Source organism: Rhinolophus hipposideros, assembly GCF_964194185.1.
Source record: "Rhinolophus hipposideros genome assembly, chromosome: 19".
In the NCBI taxonomy this organism is placed as follows: domain Eukaryota; kingdom Metazoa; phylum Chordata; class Mammalia; order Chiroptera; family Rhinolophidae; genus Rhinolophus; species Rhinolophus hipposideros.
Genome location: NC_138065.1, coordinates 48,065,302 through 48,088,038, shown reverse-complemented (window position 1 = coordinate 48,088,038; position 22,737 = coordinate 48,065,302). Strand labels below are relative to the sequence as shown.

General features: G+C 39.5%; 1 protein-coding gene across 1 annotated transcript; it reads left to right on the top strand.

The window, feature by feature from the left end:
* Positions 1 to 151: 151 nt before the first annotated feature.
* Positions 152 to 22,737, top strand: DARS2 (aspartyl-tRNA synthetase 2, mitochondrial). Its single transcript, XM_081025356.1, has 17 exons — positions 152 to 874; positions 1,540 to 1,639; positions 3,343 to 3,409; positions 4,909 to 5,010; positions 5,389 to 5,484; positions 6,833 to 6,956; positions 7,657 to 7,703; positions 8,308 to 8,414; positions 9,034 to 9,103; positions 9,813 to 9,992; positions 11,947 to 12,054; positions 13,140 to 13,202; positions 16,476 to 16,628; positions 18,294 to 18,512; positions 18,713 to 18,823; positions 20,303 to 20,378; positions 21,336 to 22,737. The coding sequence occupies exons 1-17, from the start codon at positions 754 to 756 to the stop codon at positions 21,548 to 21,550; spliced, it is 1,959 nt and encodes a 652-aa protein (XP_080881482.1). The 5' UTR covers positions 152 to 753; the 3' UTR covers positions 21,551 to 22,737.

The window sequence follows — 22,737 nt, the reverse complement described above, 5'->3', positions numbered from 1 at the left end:
AGGTCGACCGACCTATTACCGCTATCGCCAATTTTCCTAAGCGTGAGGATGTTGCTCTACAGCTTTTCTAGAGGCGCGAAGCTTTCCTTCCAATTTCCGCCCGCACTAAGCATGGCGGCGCCGCCTACGTTCTGATTGGTTGAATGCTTTCACCACAATCTTGGGTGCTCGCCGGGCAGTTTGAGGTGCGCTTCATTCCCCCGCCACCACCACCAGCACCACCACTACCCGGCCATCTCCGTGTGGGTTCCGGCCCTCAGAACGTTTGGGATTTGCCCTCCTTCTTCTTTCTGAAGATCGGCAGTGGGCCGCCAGGTCTCGGAGCTTTGAAACGCGAGGCTGAGTTCCTCTGTTTTCCGGTTCTGCCCGCGGGAACCTCCGGGGAAGCGTGAACGAGAAGGGCGTGCGTCCGATGACAGGCCCCTTCGGTGTCTGCGCGCTCGCGGGTCCCGCCTTGCGCTGCTGTAGAATCGTTCTCGCACTTCTGGCGGCGGCGGCGTTTGTTACTATATAAGTGGAAACTGATGCAACCCTACCCACTCCCCAAGGGCCCCAAAGACCTGGCCGATCCATCCAATCTTCAGACACGTGTACTCGCATGTTCGGCGGAGAAGGGCTTACATACTGGAGAAGAGAGTGGGGAAGTGCTAGCATTTTAAGCGATTCGTGTATTTCCAAAACTGATCGTTGACCACCATCCAACACCGGCAGTGAGGGATTCGTGGGCGTCTCTCGCCAGCCTGCGGCTCCAACATGTTCTGCTGGTTAAATCGGCTCAACAGGGGTTTAGCCACACCCACCGGAAGGATCCCCCAGCTGATCGGGGGGCCTTTCTCCAGACGTCTGGTGCTGGGTTCACAGAGGAGAATTCCAGGTGAATGCAGTGAGGGGCTCTGTCCTCTGACAGCACTTCCTCTGTCCTCGACGACCAGACGACTCTTACTTCATTCTGCGCCTCGTCTTAACTGGATGGCCTTATGTGTAGAAGCAGATCATTCATTGTCTTCCTTTCTTACAATGTAGTTTTTTTTCCCCCCGGAGTTTAAAAATGCAAGTACTCACATAGGTAGGCTATTCTCCTTTCAGCTGATGCTACTAATAAGAAGCCTCAAGAATTCGTTCACAGTTGAGAATACTTTGAGTAGTGTTTTCTCAGTGTATGAGTGACTTTCACTCTAGATTCATAGTGAAACTTAGCTACTGCACCATCAAACTTCCGTGATTCCTAAGATCCTATTTCATTGGGGAAGAAATGTGCACTATTAAGAATAGAATAATTTTTGGTCAATGCAAACGCTGGGTGATCAAATTAGATTTCCTAACAAGGCAAAAATGGACATTAAGATAATTATTCACTTGGCTTTTGACACATTTGCAGGTAAATTTAACAGTGATTGAATCAAATGACATACTTTGACTTACTTTACAAATTTTATCCATTGACATGAAATACCTAAAATGATGTGATTTGAGTCTTTATTTTTAAGCAGTTTGCAAATGATATATTTTTACTCTTGCTTTTTTTTTTCTTTTTTGAAGAATTCAGTAGCTTTGTTGCCCGGACCAACACATGTGGAGAGTTGCGTTCTTCTCACTTAGGCCAAGAAGTCACCTTGTGTGGATGGATTCAATACCGAAGGTAAGTTGAGACAGATGGTTTCAAAAAGCATGGTGTTGTTTTCCCAAGGCAATGCCAAACCTTTATTAATTTTCAACCAGTCAGGAAAATAAAAACTTTGCAACTCCTGCAAGAGTCTTACGATTCATTGAATTTTCAGTTTTGTTTTGAAAGACGCAAATAGTGTCACTGAGTAAGTACCAGTGACATCTGTTGAAGGGTATAATAATGAAGTGTGACCCACCAATGAACTGGAATGTCCCTTGGTTTACCAAGATTGAAGAGTCCTGACAAGGAAAAAATTCTGAGACATCCTAAACTAAATACAGCAGACTGGAGGGTGGAAGGAAGAAACCAAAAGGGGTTAATCCGTTAACCACTGTAGTTCAAAACCAACAAAAGACTGCTCACACTCCTTTACTGTACGTTGGAATTATTAATCAACTTCCAGGTTAATATCCGAGATTATCTAAAAAGAGTGAATAAAGCCAGGCACTGTTAAACCCCAGGAGCCTCTGTTTCTTGTTTACTCATGAGTTTTACGGATTCTGTGCCGATCCCACAACTAGCTCGCTTCACCTTCTCTCATTCTCTTTGTCTATAGCTAATGCCAATTCTTTCATAATGGCTTACATCTTTCTTCCCCCTACTTGATATGTAAAACCGCTTGCAAAACTCTGGGATGACAGACATAGCTGTCTGTCTACCTAGCTGTGCTGCCGGTGGTTTAGACTTCGTGCTCCATGGTTTAGACTTTGTGCTCCAAGACCAGTCTTTTGTTGTTGTTTTTTTTTGTTTTTTGGGAAGCAATGGCCTAATAAACCCTTTCTTTTAAAAATACTTTCAACCATAGAAGTTAAAATTTTTGTTTAACAGTCCCTAGGACCAGTAATTGCGAATGAGTCAGGTCGTGAACTTCCAGAGCATGAAAAAGCTTATTTTATACTAAATTTAGGTAGAGAACAAAGATTCCTTAAGAGTCCATTTGTTTTTCACTCTGTAATCCAGAACATGTCTGAATAGTATACTAATTCACAATGAAGAGATCCAAAGTACATAGATTGTGTGACCTTTCTAAAGCACATGTCCAAAATGGATGGATATTTGACCCATAAATTTGTTGATTTTATCTTCTCAACTCAAAATCTCAGGAGGCTTTCTGAACCTCTTCTTAGTATTAAGGAAAGTGTGAGAAATGTAGGTTAAATGCTAAAATGTTGGGATTTGGGGGAGCTTTCAATGGGGTATAGAGGTATTAAATTAGTAGTTGGACTTCTAGAAAATTTTAGATTGTATCATTTTTTAGGAAAATACTTTATGTTGCTGTATTTCAAAAATCACCAATCAGATATTTCTAATATTTTAAAATATTATCTTGAATTTTAATGTGGAAAGTTTCCAAATTTATTATAATAAAATTTTCTTATAAAGACTTAAGCCAATAAAATTTTTTAAAAATTTTAAATGTTTCCCTTCATTAGTAAGCCATCTGAATAACATTAGTAAGCTGTATATATAGCTAAAAATTGAAATTGAAAATGAAGTCTTGTTTTCATTAATAAGCTACATAGAAAATTTCGTGACTATAACTAATGAAGTCACATCATTATTATTAAAAGGATGTGAGAAATTGTACGGGTTTTTGCTTGTTTAATGTGTTTTGACTGCTTAAATTTGGGGCTCAGAGATTTTATTGTAACATGCTCATTTTCTTCATTAATCAGGCAAAACATCTTCCTGGTCCTAAGAGATTTCCACGGGCTTGTTCAAGTTGTCATTCCCCAGGATGAGGTAATAAGTTTTCTAGGGTTACTGAAAGTAGAGTAAGCATAAGTATGTTTGAGGTTTTAAATTCAGAAGTTAATTAAAAATAAAAAAATATAAGCAATATCAAGACACACACACCTGTATAAATATAAATATTTGTTAATGAGCACATCAAAACAAAGGGCTAACTTCTCTAATATTTAAAAGTCTACTACAAATCAATTTAAAAAAACACACAAAAAACAGCGACCCAGTAGAAATATGAACCCAGGATATGAACATAAAATATAGGAAAGAAGATATAAATGGCTTATAATCATCTGAAAATATGTCCAACCCCACTCATAGATAGAGAACTGTGAATTATAACCACACCAAATTGTAATTTTTGACACACTGGATTGACAGCACACTTTGGGAACACAAGTGCCCATACTTTCCAGGAGGGGTGCAGATTGGTACTAACTTTGCAGAGGGCAGTTTGGCAGTACCAGAATTAAAAACGCGTATGTCCTTGGAACCATTCCTTCCCCTTCTAACCAATTATACCTATATTTACACAGACTCAAAGTGACATAAATACATTATTCATTGCAGGATTATTTTTAATAGGAAAAAAATTGGGAACCTAGATGTTCCCCAATAAGAGACTGGTATCAAAAATTGTATATCCTTATAGCCATAGAAATAAGACAAAGGAAGCTCATTAAATACCAACGTGGGGGGGGGGACCCAAGTATATTGTTAGACAGAAAAAACTGGATACTTATCTGTATTAAAAGGGACATGTATGTGTGTATCTTGTGACATGCCCTGGAAGGATACATGAGTATCTGGTAACACTGAGTGCCTCTGGGGAGAGGAAGTAAGGAGCTGGAGGACAAGAATAGGAAGGAGACTTTTCACTGTGTATCTATTTGTACTCTCTGAATTTTGAGCCATCTGAAGGTACTTCCTGCTCAAAAAATAATTACCATTAAAATTTTAAAAAGTATCATTGTGATTGTTGGGTAACATTGGTTTCTACTGTAGTGATGTTTACAAATGCTTGTATGCCTAAGAAAAATATGATTTACTCAGCTCTGTACTCTTTGAAATAAGTACAGAGCGGTGAATTATCTTTCAGGGGTCAGGGTCCAGAGATGAGCATAGCTGACCCAGGAGAACTCCTTTCTCTTTGGACTCCATTATTGCTCCTGGATTTAACTGCCCCTAAGACTAACCCTGGAGACAGCTGGCTTCAAAGTATGTGGCACTTGTTTGCATTAATTGTTCTCCTTATTTTCCTTTAAGGAAAAAAATTTAAAACTCTTAACTAAGAGTTTGACTTGCTGTATTAAATGGAGTCAAAATGGGGGTGAAATTTACCAAATTCTTTAATAAAGTCATTAATGGCAGCACCAGTATTTATGGCAGTTATGCTATATGAGTACTAACATTTTTCTAAACCGTAGACTGTAGTTACTACAGATTCCTTTAAGCTCATTTGTTTCATGGAACTGTTTTCCCCTTTTATTTTGTAGTCGGCTGCTTCTGTAAAGAAGATTTTATGTGAAGCCCCCGTGGAATCTGTGGTGAAAGTATCTGGGACAGTAATTTCCAGACCTCCAGGACAAGAGAATCCAGTTAGTAGTTTTGACCCTGTCTGTGTGAATTTTCCCTACAAACATTTGCACTGTCTCCACATTTAGGCCACAGAGGCTGAGCACCTACTGGAGATCAGGCACTAAAGCTCTGTGATGTCTATGAATGAACTTAGATTTCAAGATCTTCACTACAGACACACACGCCTATATTAATATACACGTTAAAATATTTGTTAATGATGAGTCACACCAGCCAAATATGCAAAAGAATGTCAAAGTCATGCATCGACATTTAAACCTATATGCTGTAAGCACTGAACACTTTACATATGTAAATAAGTCACGTTTTACAAATGTTCACTGTGTACGTCCTGATGAGTGATTTTGAAAATAGTTTTTTTTTTTTTTCTCTTTAAGAAAATGCCAACAGGTGAGATTGAAATCAAGGTTAAGACAGCTGAACTTCTGAATTCCTGCAAGAAGCTGCCCTTTGAAATTAAGGACTTTGTGAAGGTGCCATCCTCCTTTACTAGTAGAGCAATCTAGAAAATGTTGATGACCAGTGAAGTGTTTTCAGAGTTTTTTAAAGAAAAACTTTAACTTCTAGAACATGAAGCATTTTGTTACCGATGTATCATGAATTGTTCTGTTAGATCTAAAATTTCTTGGTGAACTGTTCATAAACGGTGACGATTCATTAAGCTTCCAGTTCCTAAACACCCAGACTGTTTTTTCAGACAGCTTGAATGAAACATGGTTATGTCGTTAAGACTCAGGGTGTTAGGTTGTTACTTTTTTTGCTGTTATTGTTTTACATTTTGAAAAGTAATTTCTGTCTAGCTTGGAAATGGCCCAATGATATAGGAGATCCTTCATCTACTAAGTTTAAGCCTCTAACAGTGGGAAGAGGTTGGCGTGACTTCCCAACCATATAAATATGATTACTGTAATTGAGAATGCTCTTCACCAAAGATTGAGGGGTTGAAGAAGCTAGATAGCACTGGGTAAGTGCACCCAGATGATTTTTAGCTTTGTCACAATTATTTAACAGTTGTAGACCTATGTAGTCCTAATTTGTAAACTGATCTATAAAGGGATTTTTAATTAATTGCAAAAGCCTCTTAGTCTTACATTTAAGATCCCGATACTTAAGTTCCCAATACTAATCTTTTCATTGGAAAAAATAATATATTTAGAGGTGATCTCGTTATGAGATAGAAAAAAGGAAATACACAGTTAAGATTTCAGAAAGAGAAGTGACAGATAGTTCTATTTTGAGTATCAAAGATATAAGCTATTCCAGAGAAAGGTGTGGAGTTTAATTAAATTAAACCTCGATACTTAATTACTTACACAATCTGCAGACTTATAATACTACAGTTTGACTTAGAAAAGCAGTTAGGAATTACTTTTTTTAAAAGTCAGCACAAAGAGGGATGCAGCCTCGAGAATAAGCAAACCGCACTGTGTTCCTATAAGCACAGACGTGGAGAGTCTTCTGCTGTTCCCTTACACTTGTAGTCCCATTCAGGGGATAAAGTCATAGCTGTTTTTGACTCCAGTGTTTATTTTTCAAAGATCTTTGAAATCAAGACTCAAGGACAGGCCTGCATGAATGGATATATGCGTAGTAAGGCAAACTTCAATAGGTGAAGGGTGATGCTAATAATGATGAGTAGTAATAAATGTAGAATCTGTCCTAGTAACAACTTAGACATCGTAGGAATTAAAGATGGCAGTGTATACACAAACGCTGGAAGCTTTAGAGCTAAAGTTTTTGGAAATTCAAACTCTATCTAAAGTAAATATCTTTTTAATATTTGAAAAATATTTAAACATAAAAATCTTTACATTTGTTTAGAAAACAGAGGCTCTTCGTTTGCAGTATCGTTACTTAGACTTGCGTAGTTTCCAAATGCAGCGTAACCTACGGCTGAGGTCCCAGATGGTCATGAAAATGCGGGAATATCTCTGTAATCTACACGGTAAGGGGAATGCCTGCAGGCTCTTTTGAGCTTGTTGGCACCTCCTCGGTTTTATTCAGCAGTTCTACTATATCCTCTCTTTAGCATCACTAGGTCAGATGTTGCCAGAGGTCTGGAATTCACTGAATGTGTAAAGCAGTTTTTGAAGGTTGACATCCAGGTGTTTTGTCCTGGTACATAATTTAGTTCCTAACTAGGTCACAAATACAGCCTTTTAAAGGTGATAGTGCCTGTTACATTAAGTATTTCCCATCCCCTGTGAAGGTAGGATGGCCCTTGGCTTGTTAGGTATATATATATTTAATTTTTTATCACATTTATATGTCATTTATTGTGAGCTCAGAAATGTCATGTGAATTGAACTAAACTCTTTAATCGGTCCTGGGGTTTTTCCAACTATATTTGTTATTTTTACTACACTAGCAGAACATTTAGAAAACCAGAACAGTTCAGTAGACAAGAATCCATCAAATAGTTAGAATTGTTTCATGGGAAAATTATAAGCTTTATGAACAGAATAGGATTTTAGGAAAATCTTCAGCTTCCTTCTTGGGTTTGTAGAAACCAGCATCTGTAGGCTTGGTAACTTATTTCAGTCAAGATTCCTAATTAAACAGGAGCCTCAGATTTGTGGGACTGGACCACAGACATCCTATTTGACAAATTCCTATCTGGTAAATTCAGATGTTTCTCTTTTTAGGGTTTGTGGATGTAGAAACACCAACACTGTTTAAGAGGACGCCAGGGGTATGTGTATTCCCTAAATCAGCCTGCTAATGTCCTGTTTGTTATAAAACTGACTGCTTTCCTTTTATAATCACATGGTTGTATTTCTTTTATTTATTTAACTGCCTGAGAATGGTCACTTTAACTGGGATTTTTTTTTTAAGAGTTGAGAAAATTATTCTACTTGAGTTTTCTTTCCCTTGAGGATTATAGATGCAAATCAATAATGAATTGGTTCCTTAAACATAAATCCGTTGTTAATAACTGACGTTTTTAAACCTTGATATTTAATCTATTTATACAACCTATGGACTTATAAAACTATAATTTAGAAAAGCAGTTAGGAAATACTTGAATAGGAATTGATGCACAAAATTCTTTTAGCTAGTAACAGAACTGGGAATTCATTTCAGCAAGCATTCACTTAATGCCTACTATGTCCAAACATTATTTAAAGCCTACTATGTGCAAGCTTTTTGGGGTACTAAAAGATGAGCAAGAAATTATCTGTCATGGTGGGAACTATGCTCGTTAGTTAATTTCATTGATGAGCTGAAGAATCAACTTCCACCAGTTCTTGGGATTGCTTTTTTAATGATATCTCTGCTCTTCCTCTCATTAAAAGGGTGCAAAAGAGTTTGTAATACCATCCAGGGAACCAGGGAAGTTCTATTCTCTCCCTCAGAGTCCTCAACAGTTTAAGCAGCTTCTGATGGTTGGTGGTATAGACAGGTGAGCGTTCATTATGCAAATGCTTGTCAGAAAAAGAAAGGGGAGGGGGAAGGAAAAATTGTCTGATCTCGTAAAAGAAGATTAGAAAATGGAGAATTTGAAAAATACTTGCAAAATACCCTAAACATTTGTAGTCATTATTTAGTAAAGATGTATTGGATGGCCAGCTCTATGCTGGTATGTAGCAGGAAATTCAAAATTATGTTGTCTTGGGAAATATCATGAAAAACTTTCAGTGAGGCCTTCTGGGACAGAGCTACATTTCAGCCGATGAAGATGAGTGGGATGGTAGAGCCCAGGAAAGCTCAAGTGTATTCATGGAGCAATATGTATTCCAATTTGGCCCAAGCTAAAGAGTGTAGAAAGAAGCTTGGACTGCCTTGCATGCCCATCTAATATGTGAATAGCCAAAGGTGCCCTTGTCTCTTTCTAAAGCAATGTATAGTTCAGTTCTCATGGGTTAGCTATGTATCTGATTAGAGCATCACGAAGGATTTTAAAATTTCTCATGTCCTTTAGGTATCATTAATTTATGTCATAGCTTCATTGCCCTGAACTTTTGTGGAAATATATGTCTTCCTAGAATCATGATTCAATTAATGCTATTTTTCAATTGTAGGTATTTTCAGGTTGCCCGATGTTACCGAGATGAAGGTTCAAGACCAGACAGACAGCCCGAGTTTACTCAGGTACTATGTTATATTCACTCGTCTCTTACTGATTCAGCCTTGCCAAGGCCAAGTATTTCCAGGCCCGGAGAGTAATTACATATACTTTACTTCTCATTACATTTTACCCACTAGATATTTAATGATACTAACCTGCAGTTGACGCATTATTTATTTAATGTTTGATCTATTGCATGTGTCCTTTTTATAAGGCACATGGTTATCAATTAAGGACTGCCAGAGATTCCTATAGTGTTTTAATGGTCACAATGTGATAAAGTTCTCAAAATATCTCTTCTGCATTAAGAACCAACAATTCTGTATATTGTTGATATTTAATCTATTTCTCTAATCTGTGGGCTCATCAGAACTATTATGATTTAATTTCTGTATGATAGCATATTAATCAGTGTGGTGAAGCACAAAAATCATAAGCTTCGAAGGTGGACTGACCTGCGATCAAATGTAGCTTCACTACTAACTACACATACAGAGGCAAGTTACTTAGCCTCTGAGTCCTAAGCTGTGAGATAGGCATGGAAACTAAACAAGTTGATATATTTGAAGCATTAGCACAGTACCTGACATAAAACAGATGTACAATAATATTTGTTCCCTCATGTGTTACGTACAGAATCCTATGGTAACTTGAAACCAGAGAAATATATAAATGCATACATATTAATATTGTGGCTATTCAAGTTCGTTTCCATATGTTATTTGGTTTCAGATTGACATAGAGATGTCTTTTGTAGACCAGACTGGGATCCAGAGACTAATTGAGGGTTTGCTCCAGCATTCCTGGCCCGATGACAAAAGCCCTTTGGGGGTTCCTTTTCCTTCTATGACTTTTGCTGAGGCGTTGGCCTGCTATGGAACTGATAAGCCTGATACTCGCTTTGGGATGAAGGTACTTTTCTTGTCACCTTTCCAGGTCTCTGCCCCCAAAGTCCTGCAGTCTTTAGAACCACTTTGAAATCTACAACCAGTCACACACACTGTTTTATCATATTTTTTGTGGTTACTTTAGGTTACTGTGGTTTTTTGTTGTTGTTGTTGTTTTAATTTATTGGGGAAGGGGAACAGGACTTTATTGGGGAACAGTGTGTACTTCCAGGACTTTTTTCCCAAGTCAAGTTGTTGTCCTTTCAGTCTTAGTTGTGGAGGGCGCAGCTCAGCTCCAGGTCCAGTTGCTGTTGCTAGTTACAGGGGTGCAATCCACCATCCCTTGCGGGAGTCGAACCGGCAACCTTTTGGTTGAGAGGACAGACTGCAACCAACTGAGCCATTTGGGAGCTCAGCGGCAGCTCAGCTCAAGGTGCCGTGTTCAATCTTAGTTGCAGGGGGCGCTGCCCACCATCCCTTGCAGGACTCGAGAAATCGAACTGGCAACCTTGTGATTGAGAGCCCACTGGCCCATGTGGGAATCGAACCGGCAGCCTTTGGAGTTAGGAGCGTGGAGCTCTAACCGCCTGAGCCACTGGGCCAGCACCTAGCTTACCGTTTTTGTTATGAAGCTACATGTATGTAGCAGGAGAGGATAATACTGTGTTAGCATTATAATACTCTTTTCTAACTACTGTATTCCAAGACTCATTTCCAAGAGCAAGGTTCTCATAAGAGCATGAATAGTAACTTGAAAGGAAAAAACCCTATTCTTTCCTCTTTGATTTTTCTTAAGCTAAAATGGCACTTGGAAAGCAGATGATTAAGAGTTATTCTTTTTCCCCGGGTTTTCAAAGAGCTCAAACATACAGAAATGTTTATTCAAATTATTAAGATCCATGCATGTTTAACTAAGGGTAAGGGTGGAGTGTCCACAGAGCAGTTCCCATTAGCGAGCTGCTCATCATCTGCTGTAGAAAGCAACGCCCCTTTGTCTGTGACACTGGTGACAGTTCTGTATCTGTTCTCACTGCAATTTCCATAGAAACTGAGTTCCTCCTGACCTGTGAATAGGCAGTGCTCAGTTCTTAGAATGAAAAAATGGAATACACAAAAAGTCATCACTGCCTACTTTCAGCTGCCAACTTACCAATCCTTGGTTCTTTTGTAATATGGATTAGTGGTTCTTAAGTCAGACTGCCTGGGTTAAATTCTGGCTCTCCCACTTACTAGCTTTGTCACCTTGAGCAGATTATTTCCTTTTCTGTGCCTTGGTTTCCTCATTTATTAAATAGGGACAGTAAGAGTGCCTACCTCACACTCTTGTTTTACAGATGGAATAAATTAATACTGATGAGCCGGCTCAGGTGGTTGGAGCTCTATGCTCCTAACTCTGAAGGCTGCCGGTTCGATTCCCACATGGGCCAGTGGGCTCTCAACCACAAGGTTGCCGGTTCAACTCCTCGAGTCCCTCAAGGGATGGTGGGCTCAGCCCGCTGCAGCTAAGATTGAACACGGCACCTTGAGCTGAGCTGCCGCTGAGCTCCCGAATGGCTCAGTTGGTTGGAGAGTGTCCTCTCAACCACAGGGTTGCCGGTTCAACTCCCGCAAGGGATGGTGGGCTGCACACCCTGCAACTAGCAACAGCAACTGGACCTGGAGCTGAGCTGCGCCCTCAACAACTAAGACTGAAAGGACAACTTGACTTGGAAAAAATCCTGGAAATACACGCTTTTCCCCAATAAAGTCCTGTTCTCCTTCCCCAATAAAAATCTTAAAAACAAACCAACAAACAAAAAACAAATACTAATGAGCAATATATTAGTACATTAACACCTGCCATAGTGTCCAACCCATGGTTAACTGCACTCTATAAATGTTAACAAGGTCTGCTCTCTTCTCTAAAATCTTATTTGTACAATGTTTTGAGATAAAAATGACTTCACGTTTAGTTACCTTGCTTTTGACCCATTTTCCAGATTGTAGATATCAGTGATGTGTTCAGAAACACTGAGGTTGGATTTCTTCGGGATGCACTGAGTAAACCCCAGGGAGCTGTCAAAGCCATACGTGTCCCTGGTGGAGCGGTAAGCGAAACATAGTTCTGGGCTGTCTCTAGAATGTATATTTGGGATGTTCAGCATGGGCGCATTTAAACTTCAGAAAGAACAATTCTTTTTAAATGAAAATATATATTTTAAGTCTAACAGTGTTCCTAAAACTATAAGTAGAAAGCAATCAAACCTTATGGATATGAGTTTTACTCAAGATCTAGATAGAGCTTTTTTTCCCTCTAAACAATGCTACAGAGTACTCCTGTACTTCATTTGGGATCACTTCCACCATTGATGAGCATAAAATAGTATTCACATTCTGTCTCCAGCCTCAGTTTGTTCAAAGGCTTAGCTTACCCTAGCCCAACCCTTGTATGTTGGTTTTTGAAAAAGATTACTATTTTGAAAGACTGCTCATTTGGATATATAAGCATATTAAGTATATTCAAAATGGGGATAAGAATTCAGTCTCATTACTTTTTATTCACCTCATATGTTCAGTGTAAAGTAATTTGGAGTCCATACTCCAGTCCAGACATAATGAACTTACTCAGGTGAGCTCAGCATAACATATGCTGCTTGTATTGTTTACTCCAATCAGAGAAGGTCCATCCTTCCTCACGTAGATGATAAGAACCGTTGGGTTGGGAACCCTGTTCCCACCTTTTTGTATCTTCCATCGCCAGTTGAGTGCCCCATGAATATTAGTTATGATGATAGTGTCTCACTTAGAAAGACACTGAGATAATTTTTAAAAAGTTAAAGAATTTTAAGGAGTCTTGAAATAAGCCTGAATAAAATTCTGAATCATTTTACTGATCTGAAAGTTATTTTTTCTTTCACAATCCAGCTGTAAAGATTTGTTTTGAACCTTTATCATGCATATTACACAGAATACATTCACAGCGATTACTAATGAGACCTGCATAATTGTAAAAAAATAAGCCCTGTAACAAGTTTTAAAATGCTGTCATTTGGCAGCACGAATTAAATTTTTACTGAATCCCACTATTGTGATGGAAAGACACCAACTATATTTGTATCCCATTTGATATCATAAACATGTTTATGAAGCTAAGTGTCATATTGATGAGTTTACTTTGATTTTTTTTCACCAGAAATACTTAAAAAGGAAAGACATTGAGCCCATTAGGAAATTTGCAGCTGATCATTTTAATCAGGTAAGGAGTTAATTAGAGCAGGCTTTTTTCCTGTCTTTTAGGGATTCAGTATTTTTAACTAACTAATAATTGCTTGAGCTCTTACGCCATCATTAGTGTTGAGGTTCTTGATGTTTCAGATCATTTTTCTACTTTTCCTCTTTTTGTTTTTAAACTTAATCTTACCCCGGGGTATAATTCTAAGACTTCAACTTAGTCGAATTCACCATTGATCCGAATGTGAAAGGTCAACATAGACTCTTGAACAGTGGTACTTTTAATCCAATTAGGAAAATAGCTGGAGCCCCATGTGCCCAAGGTTGGGATGAAAGTGTGGCAGGGCCCTGTATTCACTGTTTTTCCCATACCCTTTTTAAACATTCTGAATACACCTCTGATACACAGATTCTGTGTTCTTGGCATGGTTAAAATCGGGAGCAGCAGGACTGGCAAATGGGTGTCTTCCATTGTCACTGGAAGTGTAAATTGCTTTGGCCACTTTGGAATCAATAACTTTAAAAACAGCCATGCTTTTTTGAGTCAGTAATTTTCTGTAATACACTTTAAAGAAAGCATCCAAAATATGAGGAGACTTTGTGCTTATCACAATATCATTCATCACAGTATCATTCATAATAGGAATAAAATGAAACCATATGGAAATGATGAAATAAATTAAGGAATTAAGGGAATTGATACTAATGTTTCTTTTTAAAACTCTTGTCTCCTACAAGTTTGTAATATGGGGCAAGTGTTCATAATAAAAGGAGAATACAGAATTACATATGCAGTGGCCATAACCATGTAGACACACTATTTGTGTATTGAAAATGGACTACCCACCTCTACCAACGTCATATCCCAAACCTTTTACCTCAATTCAAGCTCAACGGGACTTTTCAATAAGAAAGAAAAATTAGGATAGTGGTTTCCAAAATGGGTCAAGGCAAAATGGAGAAGTCAGGGAAACAAAATGTTTTTCATGAAATTAAATGAATTTAAAGGACTATCCTTTACTTCATGTTTTTTTCCTGTAGAAATATTCTTTCTTTTATATAATGATAGTAATAGATATTATTTGGGGTTTGTTTTATACTCTTGATAAAATTCAAAACTGGCAACCCTCTATCTCCCAATTTTGTTTATTTTTATTTTACTAGTATTTGAAATCTGTACCTAAGAACCACAGGACCAGGAAATAAGCTTTAAGGTTAACTTGGCAGCCTTTAGTTGGTGGGACTATTATTACATTTTCTTCTTCTTCTACTCTTTCTTCTCCTCTTTTGTCTTTTACTTTCCTAATTTTCTGAATTTTTATATAAGAAACGGGTACTACTTATTTTTTTAAATCATGCTTTAACTTAATTTGGCTTAAATTGTTGTGTTTATTAATGTTCAGCAATATACTGTGCATGCACACAGTAAAATAAACCAATAGTAAAGAAGGGTTAATAATGAAACACAGTGTTTGCTTACCAGTCCCATACCAGAATGTCTCTTTACAGAAATATGTCTACATACTGCCTTTTAAAAAAAAGTATCCATTTTAAACTTTATCTGTTAACTTCCTATGATGAGAGATGAGGCGCACACACACAGGCCTTACGTAGTTACTCCTCCTGGACCTTTCTTATTCCTCTTCTGCATTGAAGCCACCCTTTTCCTGGATCCCATCTCTTCCTCTTTCTCGGTTGTGCTGGAATATACCCTCAGTAACTTCCTAAGGGATGAATGTGAGAGAGAAACTTTCTGAATCCTTACATGTCTAAACATTTCTTTATGTTCAAATCCTCACATTTGATTAGTAATTTTTCTTAGTATAAAATTCCACATGGGCAGTAACACCCCTTTAGAACAGTGCTGTCCAAAAGAACTTTCTGTAATATGGACATATTTCATCGCTGCATTATCCAATATGGTAGCCAGTGGTCAGTGTAGCTATTGAATGCTTGAAATGTGGCTAGTATGCCTGAAGAATAGAATTTTTAATTTCATTTCATTTTAACTTAAATAGCTGCATGTGACTGGCCACTGTATTAGCAGTACAGCCTTAACTCGTTGAAGGCACTGCTTTATTTTCTTATATCTGCTATTACTGAAGTCTGATTCTTGTATGAATTTACAGTTTGTGTAGCTTTGGGTCCTCTTTCATTGAGTGTGTTGCACACTTGAAGTGCCCTTCCAGCACACTGAGGCTCATGTCTTTCATGGGTGCAAAATTCTTTTGTCAGTCTGACCTCATCATTTTCTCTAGTCTCTCTTTTTGGGATTTCTCTTAGCTGTATGTTGGACCTCTTTTTGTAGCTTGCGTGTCTCTTTTGTTCCTAGGTCCTTTCCCATACTTTGTCTTTTTGATTCTTTCTGCGACATTTCTTCAACTCTTCGGAGTTTTTTCTGTTTGTTTTTTGGTTTCTTGGCAACATATCTTTATTTCCAGTAGCTCTTTCTTGCTTCTTTTCACTGCATTTTATTCTGGTTTGATTGATAAAAATATATTTTTGAGTGCCTTTGAGGTTCAAGCCTTCTTTTGGTCTCTAAAGTATCTCTTTCCACTTGGGTTCCTTCTTCTGTTTATCTTGGTTGTGTGTCTGTGGCTGTTTGTTTGTTTGTTTGTTTCTTTATTTAAGGAGGGCGCAGCTCACAGTGGCCCATGTGGGGATCGAACCGGCAACCTTAGTGTTATTAGCACCATGCTGTAACCAACCGAGCTAACCAGCCACCCCTGTGTGTTTTCTAATATTGCAGAGTTTCTTCAATGTGTAATGATTGTTGACTATACACATTTAAGAATGAGGTGTTTGTAAAGCTGGTCGGGAGGACAGGGTTCCTGGAGGAGCTTGTAAATGGTTAGGTTCAGATTAGGCTGAGCAGTAGGGCTGTTCGTCATTAACCTGGGGACCGAAAGCTGTGAAAGAGTCCTGAACATCTCTAGGATTCTGCTGGGTAAAATCAGTTCCTTCTTGTGCTGAGATTGCTCCATTGTTCTCTGGGCGAGACCTTCCTTCATCTTGCTTCTTCAGTCATTCCTAGTCCATTCACTTGCAACCTGCCAAAAATCTGCAGAAATCTCTTATCTGATTATTCCTCCTCACCCTTCATTCCTTTTTTTCCCCCCATTATGATGAGATTACTTTTTAAATTCCTTTAGCATCATTTTGAAGGGGTTCAGGGAAGAAATAGAGATAATCTCATATAGGTTTTCTTCCGTTGGGAACAATAAATCTTTGTACGACGCGAAAAATAAATCAACCCCAATTTTAAAGAAATGTGAATAAGTCTTTTTCTTTATTACAGGAAGTCTTACCCGTATTCTTGAAAGCCAATAGGCACTGGAATTCTCCAGTTGCTAACTTCATAATGGAGGAGCAAGGGTTGGGCCTAACCAGACTGATGGAGATCCAAGAGGAGGACGTGGTCCTGCTAACCGCTGGAGAGCACAGGAGAGCAGTAAGAAAAACTCCCTCCAAGCAGCTGGGCTGTTCAGGCTGAATAAAGCTCTCTTTTCCTATGTATAGAGCACGCATTTGCAATTGGCTGTTCATTTTCTTTTAAATGGAACTGCTCTGCGTGAATTTTTATGAATATGAATATTTATATGAATAAATATCTTGCAGCGCTTTATAATGCACTGTGTGAAAACTAGAGTTTTTGGCACCAGCTACCAGCCTTCGTGAGCAATGCTCACACAGATTTGATTTGGCTCTGATTAAGAAAGGCACACAGGTGCAGCTATGAAAAATTAGTTTCATTTTCGAGGTTTTACAGATTAGGAAAATCTGATAACCGCTAACTTCTACATAATGCACTCCCGAAAATGTGGCAGAGAGACAGACTGCTGGAGGGCCGCTGGGCTGGCCGACAGCCCTGGCCCTGACCTGCTACTGGCAGGGTCCTTCTTCCAGCAGCTGGGAGATGCTGAGAGTGCCATGCACTGGCTGAGTCACCATTCTTCAGGAGACAGATGGAAGACTGCGTCTAGCTTTAGAGATCATTGGAAATAGACAAAACGGGGTATAAAAGTCAAACATGAACCCTGAAAATACACTTTAAGCATGACATAAATTCATTCTTGCACTACAGCATGGTTTCTTTTTTAATTTTTTTTTTTTTTTTGAACTGGCAACCTTGTGGTTGAGAGCCCACTGGCCCATGTGGGAATCGAACCGGCAGCCTTTGGAGTTAGGAGCATGGAGCTCTAACCGCCTGAGCCACCGGGCCAGCCATGGTTTCTTTATAGTAACAGTGATAGTGCCTTGTGGATATTTAAATGTGAGATAGAATAGGCCACAAAGTGACACCCTGTACACGTCTCCAGGCATGTTTCTCTCCTAGGTGCCCTTTTCCAGGGAAGCCCTATGCATCACCGTTAGCACCTATTAAGCACTTCCTGTTTGCCCAGCACTGTTGTACTTTGTGTGCATATATTAATTCATTAAATCCTCATGCCAATCCTCTTGAGAGTACTGATACTGTTGCCATTGTAAATAAAGATAAGAACACTGAAGCACAAAGGTTAAAATTTTGCTCACACATATAGCTGGGAAACAGAGGAGCCAAAATTTTTTTTCTGACTCTCAAAGTCTGGTTCCAGAAGTCACACTCCTAAGTTACCCTCTAATCCCTATTGCCTTTCTAATAACAGCCAACATCTACGGAACATGAACTGTGCAAGGCTCTCATCAGGTCCTGTGCACAACCCTTCAGGAGCAGGGAGGAAACAGTAACCGTCATGCCTGCCGTGCATATTGCACCTTAATATTTTATCTTACTGAATCGTCACAAGTCTTTTGGAGTAGATACTTTGATCTCCATTTTACTATGGAAAAGGGTGCAGAGAAGTTAGTGATACAGACCCAGGTGAGTCAAGCTCTAGAGCCTGTGTTCTCAGTCTGTTAGGAGCTACTCACCCAGTTGCTGAGTCTGACAATTGTTCTCAACCACGTTGCAGTCAGATCATTTCAGACCTTTGTCTCCCGAGAAGCTTCGAGTGTCTCTTCTGTTAACTGGCTACTCCTTTCTCCAAGAATGTCCTGGCTTTAGATTCCATATTGTGTCATTTGCTGCCTGCTCAGTCACAGCGGTTAACTCAATGTTCACATCTTCTTTTTGCAGTGCTCCTTGTTGGGAAAATTACGACTGGAATGTGCTGACCTTCTAGAAGCAAGAGGAGTGGTGCTCCGAGATCCAGCTGTGTTCTCCTTCCTTTGGGTGGTGGATTTCCCACTCTTCCTTCCCAAGGAGGAAAATCCCGGAGAACTGGAGTCAGCCCATCACCCATTTACTGCTCCCCACCCCAATGACATCCACCTCCTATATAGTGAGCCCGAAAAGGTACCTTCTCTGTACTTCCAAATAAAATGTGGAAACAAAGGCAGAGAACTTCAGATTTCAGTCTGACCCACTTCTGGGAGCCCCAGGAAAGATGGTCGGGTTGGAGTCAGTAGTTAACCTTCTCTAAGTAGCTCCGTCTTCCAGTTAGAGAAGAGAGAGCCAGGAATTTTCTCTAACGTAACGGTTTGTGACTCTCCTAGGCCCGTAGCCAACACTATGACTTGGTTTTAAACGGCAGTGAGATAGGAGGTGGTTCCATCCGGATTCACGAGGCACAGCTGCAGCACCACATCCTAGAAGCAGTCCTGAAGGTAACATCGTCTTCTGACTGGGCCTGTTCTGTCTGATCATTAAAACTTGTCATGAGTGGAGGACTCACTAGACAGAGAATAGTACCAGCTTCTCTCTCTAACTTCAGTGTAAGCCTTTGAAAAGTCAATGGTAATAGCTGTTCATTAGTGCTAGCAAGCACTAATGCCAGGCACTGCTGAAGTTCTATGTAAGCATTGACACATTTAATTCTCCCTTTTTGAGGTAAATACCCTTATTCTGCCCATTTTACTGCCCTCAGAAAGAAACTGAGGCAGATTAATGAATTTGCCCAAAGTCACAGCACAGAAGTAAGCAGAGCCAGGATTCGAGTCCAAGCAGGTTGCCCTTGATCCCAAGGTCCCAACCTCCCAACCACTACACTGCTCAAAAACTAATGAAATGACTGAAAATGCTGATAATGCTAAAGAAAGAGAGGGGGGTTGAAATGACTTTATATCACTACCAGGAAATACTTTAGTTGTATTTGGGGTAGCAGGTAGACTTTAGTGAGAGAGTGGGTTCATCAGGAGTTTGAAAAGAAAGTCTGTACAGAAGCAGGGCTAAGAATCTAGTTTGATGATTCTGCAGAAGGCGAGGCTAGGCTTCCGGAAAGAAAAGATGAAGAAAGTCAGACCCTGAAAGATCGTTTTGTGGGACTGACTCCCAGGCTTGAGCTGGGATAGAACTTTGAGAGCAGCATTGCAGAACTCCAAACACCAGATGCCCCTTTAGCGTTAAGGACATTGTGAACTCCCCTAACTTTTCTCCCCCCAAGTCTAAGGCTCCAGTCATCAGTTCTCCAGCCTATGTTTTCATTCCTTTCACTGTCAACCTTCTCAAAAGAGTGAGAATACATCGCTTCTGCTGCTTCCCTACATGCCAGTGGTTCCCAGCCCTGCGGCACGTTAGAACAGGATCACTTGGAAGGCGCTGAACACAAAACACACGGACAGCTGCATCCCAGCCCAATAGAAGAAAAAGCTTTGGCATTTGTCCCTTAAAAGCTCCCTATTTGATTCTGATCTGCAGCCTGGTTGGTTAGAGAACCATTTTCAGACACACTTCAACGTTTCTACATGCGTCGCCCACAAAAGTTACTTGCAGTCATCAAACCCAGTGGCCTGATGACCCTCAAGCTGTCCAACCTCTCCCAGCAGCATCTGACCCTTGCTTCCTAATGTGCTCTTCCCTTGGTCCCTGTGACAGGATGGTTTCCTGCTTTCACCCTACCTTTCAGAGCCCACACCTCCATATCCTTGCTCGGTCTTACTCTGTTTGCGTTATCAGTATAATAACAGCTGCATTACTGAGCACCCAGCATTTCTCTACGTTTTAATATCGGTGAACTGTCATATTCTCTTACTAAACTGTAAACCTCTTACGGTCGTTTTTAGACTATTTTCCCTGTAGTGCCTAAGCATACTGTGCGGCACTTAGCGGACCCTCAGTGTGTATTTAAATTATTTTTTTAATTTCAGGAAGATGTGAAATTGCTCTCCCACCTGCTCCAGGCTTTAGATTACGGGGCGCCCCCTCATGGAGGAATTGCCTTAGGTAAACAACATGTCCTTTTATAAGTTAAATTTCATTCCATTGCATTAGGTCTCAACTGTGGGCACTTAGCTGATGGGAACGGATGGAGAAATAATGAAGGTAGCGGGCGAGCCAAGGGTTCTACAAGAACTTAAGTTTGTGGTTTCATTTCACTGATATATTTTTAAAACATTTTACCAGTTATAAAAACTAAACTGATAATTTGCATTTGAAAGGTTTTTTTAATAGAATGAAACTGCACAGTCTTAAGTTAATATTGCTCAAATCCCCGGGGCTCAGACACATTGACGAGTCTGGAAAGCACTGCTGCCTCCTCGGGTTCCGCTTGTGAACACAGGAACCTGCCAGGGCCCATCTGATGGCTGCAGTCGCTCACCCTGCTTGTTTTATCAGGCAAGAAGAATGTGAGGAATTCTAGGAAGCTCACCGAGATTATGGGCCCTCGACAACAGAGAACTCCTGTGTTCTCGGGGAAAATTATTAGGACAGCACCTAATTTTGTTCAACCTTTAGTAAGCCCTTCGAAGAACGCATTAACTGCTGTCACTGTTAATCCCAGTAGCATGTCAGTATTAGTCCTGAGCGTTTTTCTAAAACGAGATAGAAAAGAAGCTCTCGGGGTGGTAGATGAGGGTAAAAGGGATCAAATATATGGTGATGAAAGGAGAACTGACTCTTGGTGGTAAACACACAATGGGATTTATAGATGATGTAATAAAGAATTGTACACCTGAAATCTATGTAACTTTACTAACAATTGTCACACCAATAAACTTTAATTAAATAAATAAAAAGAACCTCTCAAAACAAAAGTTCCCTGAAAAGGCAGGGGATTATGGTTGGCCGCAACTTGTTCAAGATTCATATTTAAAAGTTCCCGACAACTTTATAGAAAAACTAAGTCACTCCCAGCCTTAGATTACATGCTCACTTGTTAACTTGGTCTCTTACTCACAGGGTTAGACAGACTGATATGCCTTGTCACTGGAGCACCAAGCATCAGAGATGTCATAGCCTTCCCGAAATCCTTCCGGGGGCACGACCTCATGAGTGACGCCCCAGATTTTATCCCTCCTGAGGAACTGAAGCCCTATCACATCCAGGTCTCCTGGCCAACTGACTCAGAAGCAGAAAAGAAATCACTGAATCATCCACACTATCCAGAAAGTTGAGCTTTGGAGTCTCGTCCTCTTTGCTTCCTCAAGGCTCAAATGAGATCCTTAGTTCTGGTCTGACAAGTATTTAGGTGGAAAGAGTCCAAGCAACAGTCTTCACAATGAAGACAGAAAATATCCAGTTTTGACTTGAAAACATGCATTATAAGGATGTTTTTGTTTGGGACTTTTTTGAAGTTTCTTTTTCCTTGGAGAGGTGTGAAAGGTGGCTCTTTGTTGCAGTAATATAATGGCTAAGTGTTTTCTAATCATGTTTTCCGTACCTGGACCTTAGGTTGTTCACTTAGGACAGAAGTAATCAAATCGTGTGAAATCAGAGAAAATGCCTGCCCCTTGGACTGGTCAGCTGAAAGAGGAATCAGGTCAAGCAGCCTCATCAGGAGAATCCTATAAATTAAGGTGGACAGTGATATTTCAACTATCAATGTAATATCGTCAAGCAACATGATACAATGCAAAACAATCACTGAAATGAAAGTCACCAAATCTTAGTTAAGTGCTTCATCTTGAGCAAGTTACATAAGCTTCTCAGCATCCCTCCTGCTTGTGTGAAATGTGAGCCATGTTTGCCCTGGAGGCTCCACAGGGTTCTTCTTGCCAGAATCAGGAGACAATGTATGTAGAAGATAAAGTGAATGAAAATGTTTGGAGAAACTATGAGGCATGATACAAACGTAGGGTTATCCATCCATCTGTAAACAGACACAGGAATATCTGTATATTTTATAGTTTAAGACTAAACAAAAGTGGTATTTGTAGTCAAAGAAAAACAGTAAATTTATTAATCGGTATTGTTTATGTTTCTATTTTTTAAAATATTTATTAGTCCCTGAATAACACTTTCCCTCAACTATAAGTAACTGAAAATATTGAACGTAGACTAACCTCAAATGTATAAAAAAGTGGACATTGAAGCTCATTGTTATTTTCTTATATGTTCTGTTGACAGGAATAAGTTTATAACTAATAATTATAAATTGGGAACAAGGCCTTTTAAAGAAATTGTCCTTTTCTACGTTATCTTCACTTTGCCTTGATATTCTTTTGACTTATAATGTATAAATACCAAGGATCAGTCGTATATCCCTGCCTGTTTTCTCAGTGCTCTAAGCAATGCGATACTATAATCTTTTTCTATTTGGAAATAAAATCAGCTTCACTTCCAGGTGTCTTTTGGGACGTGC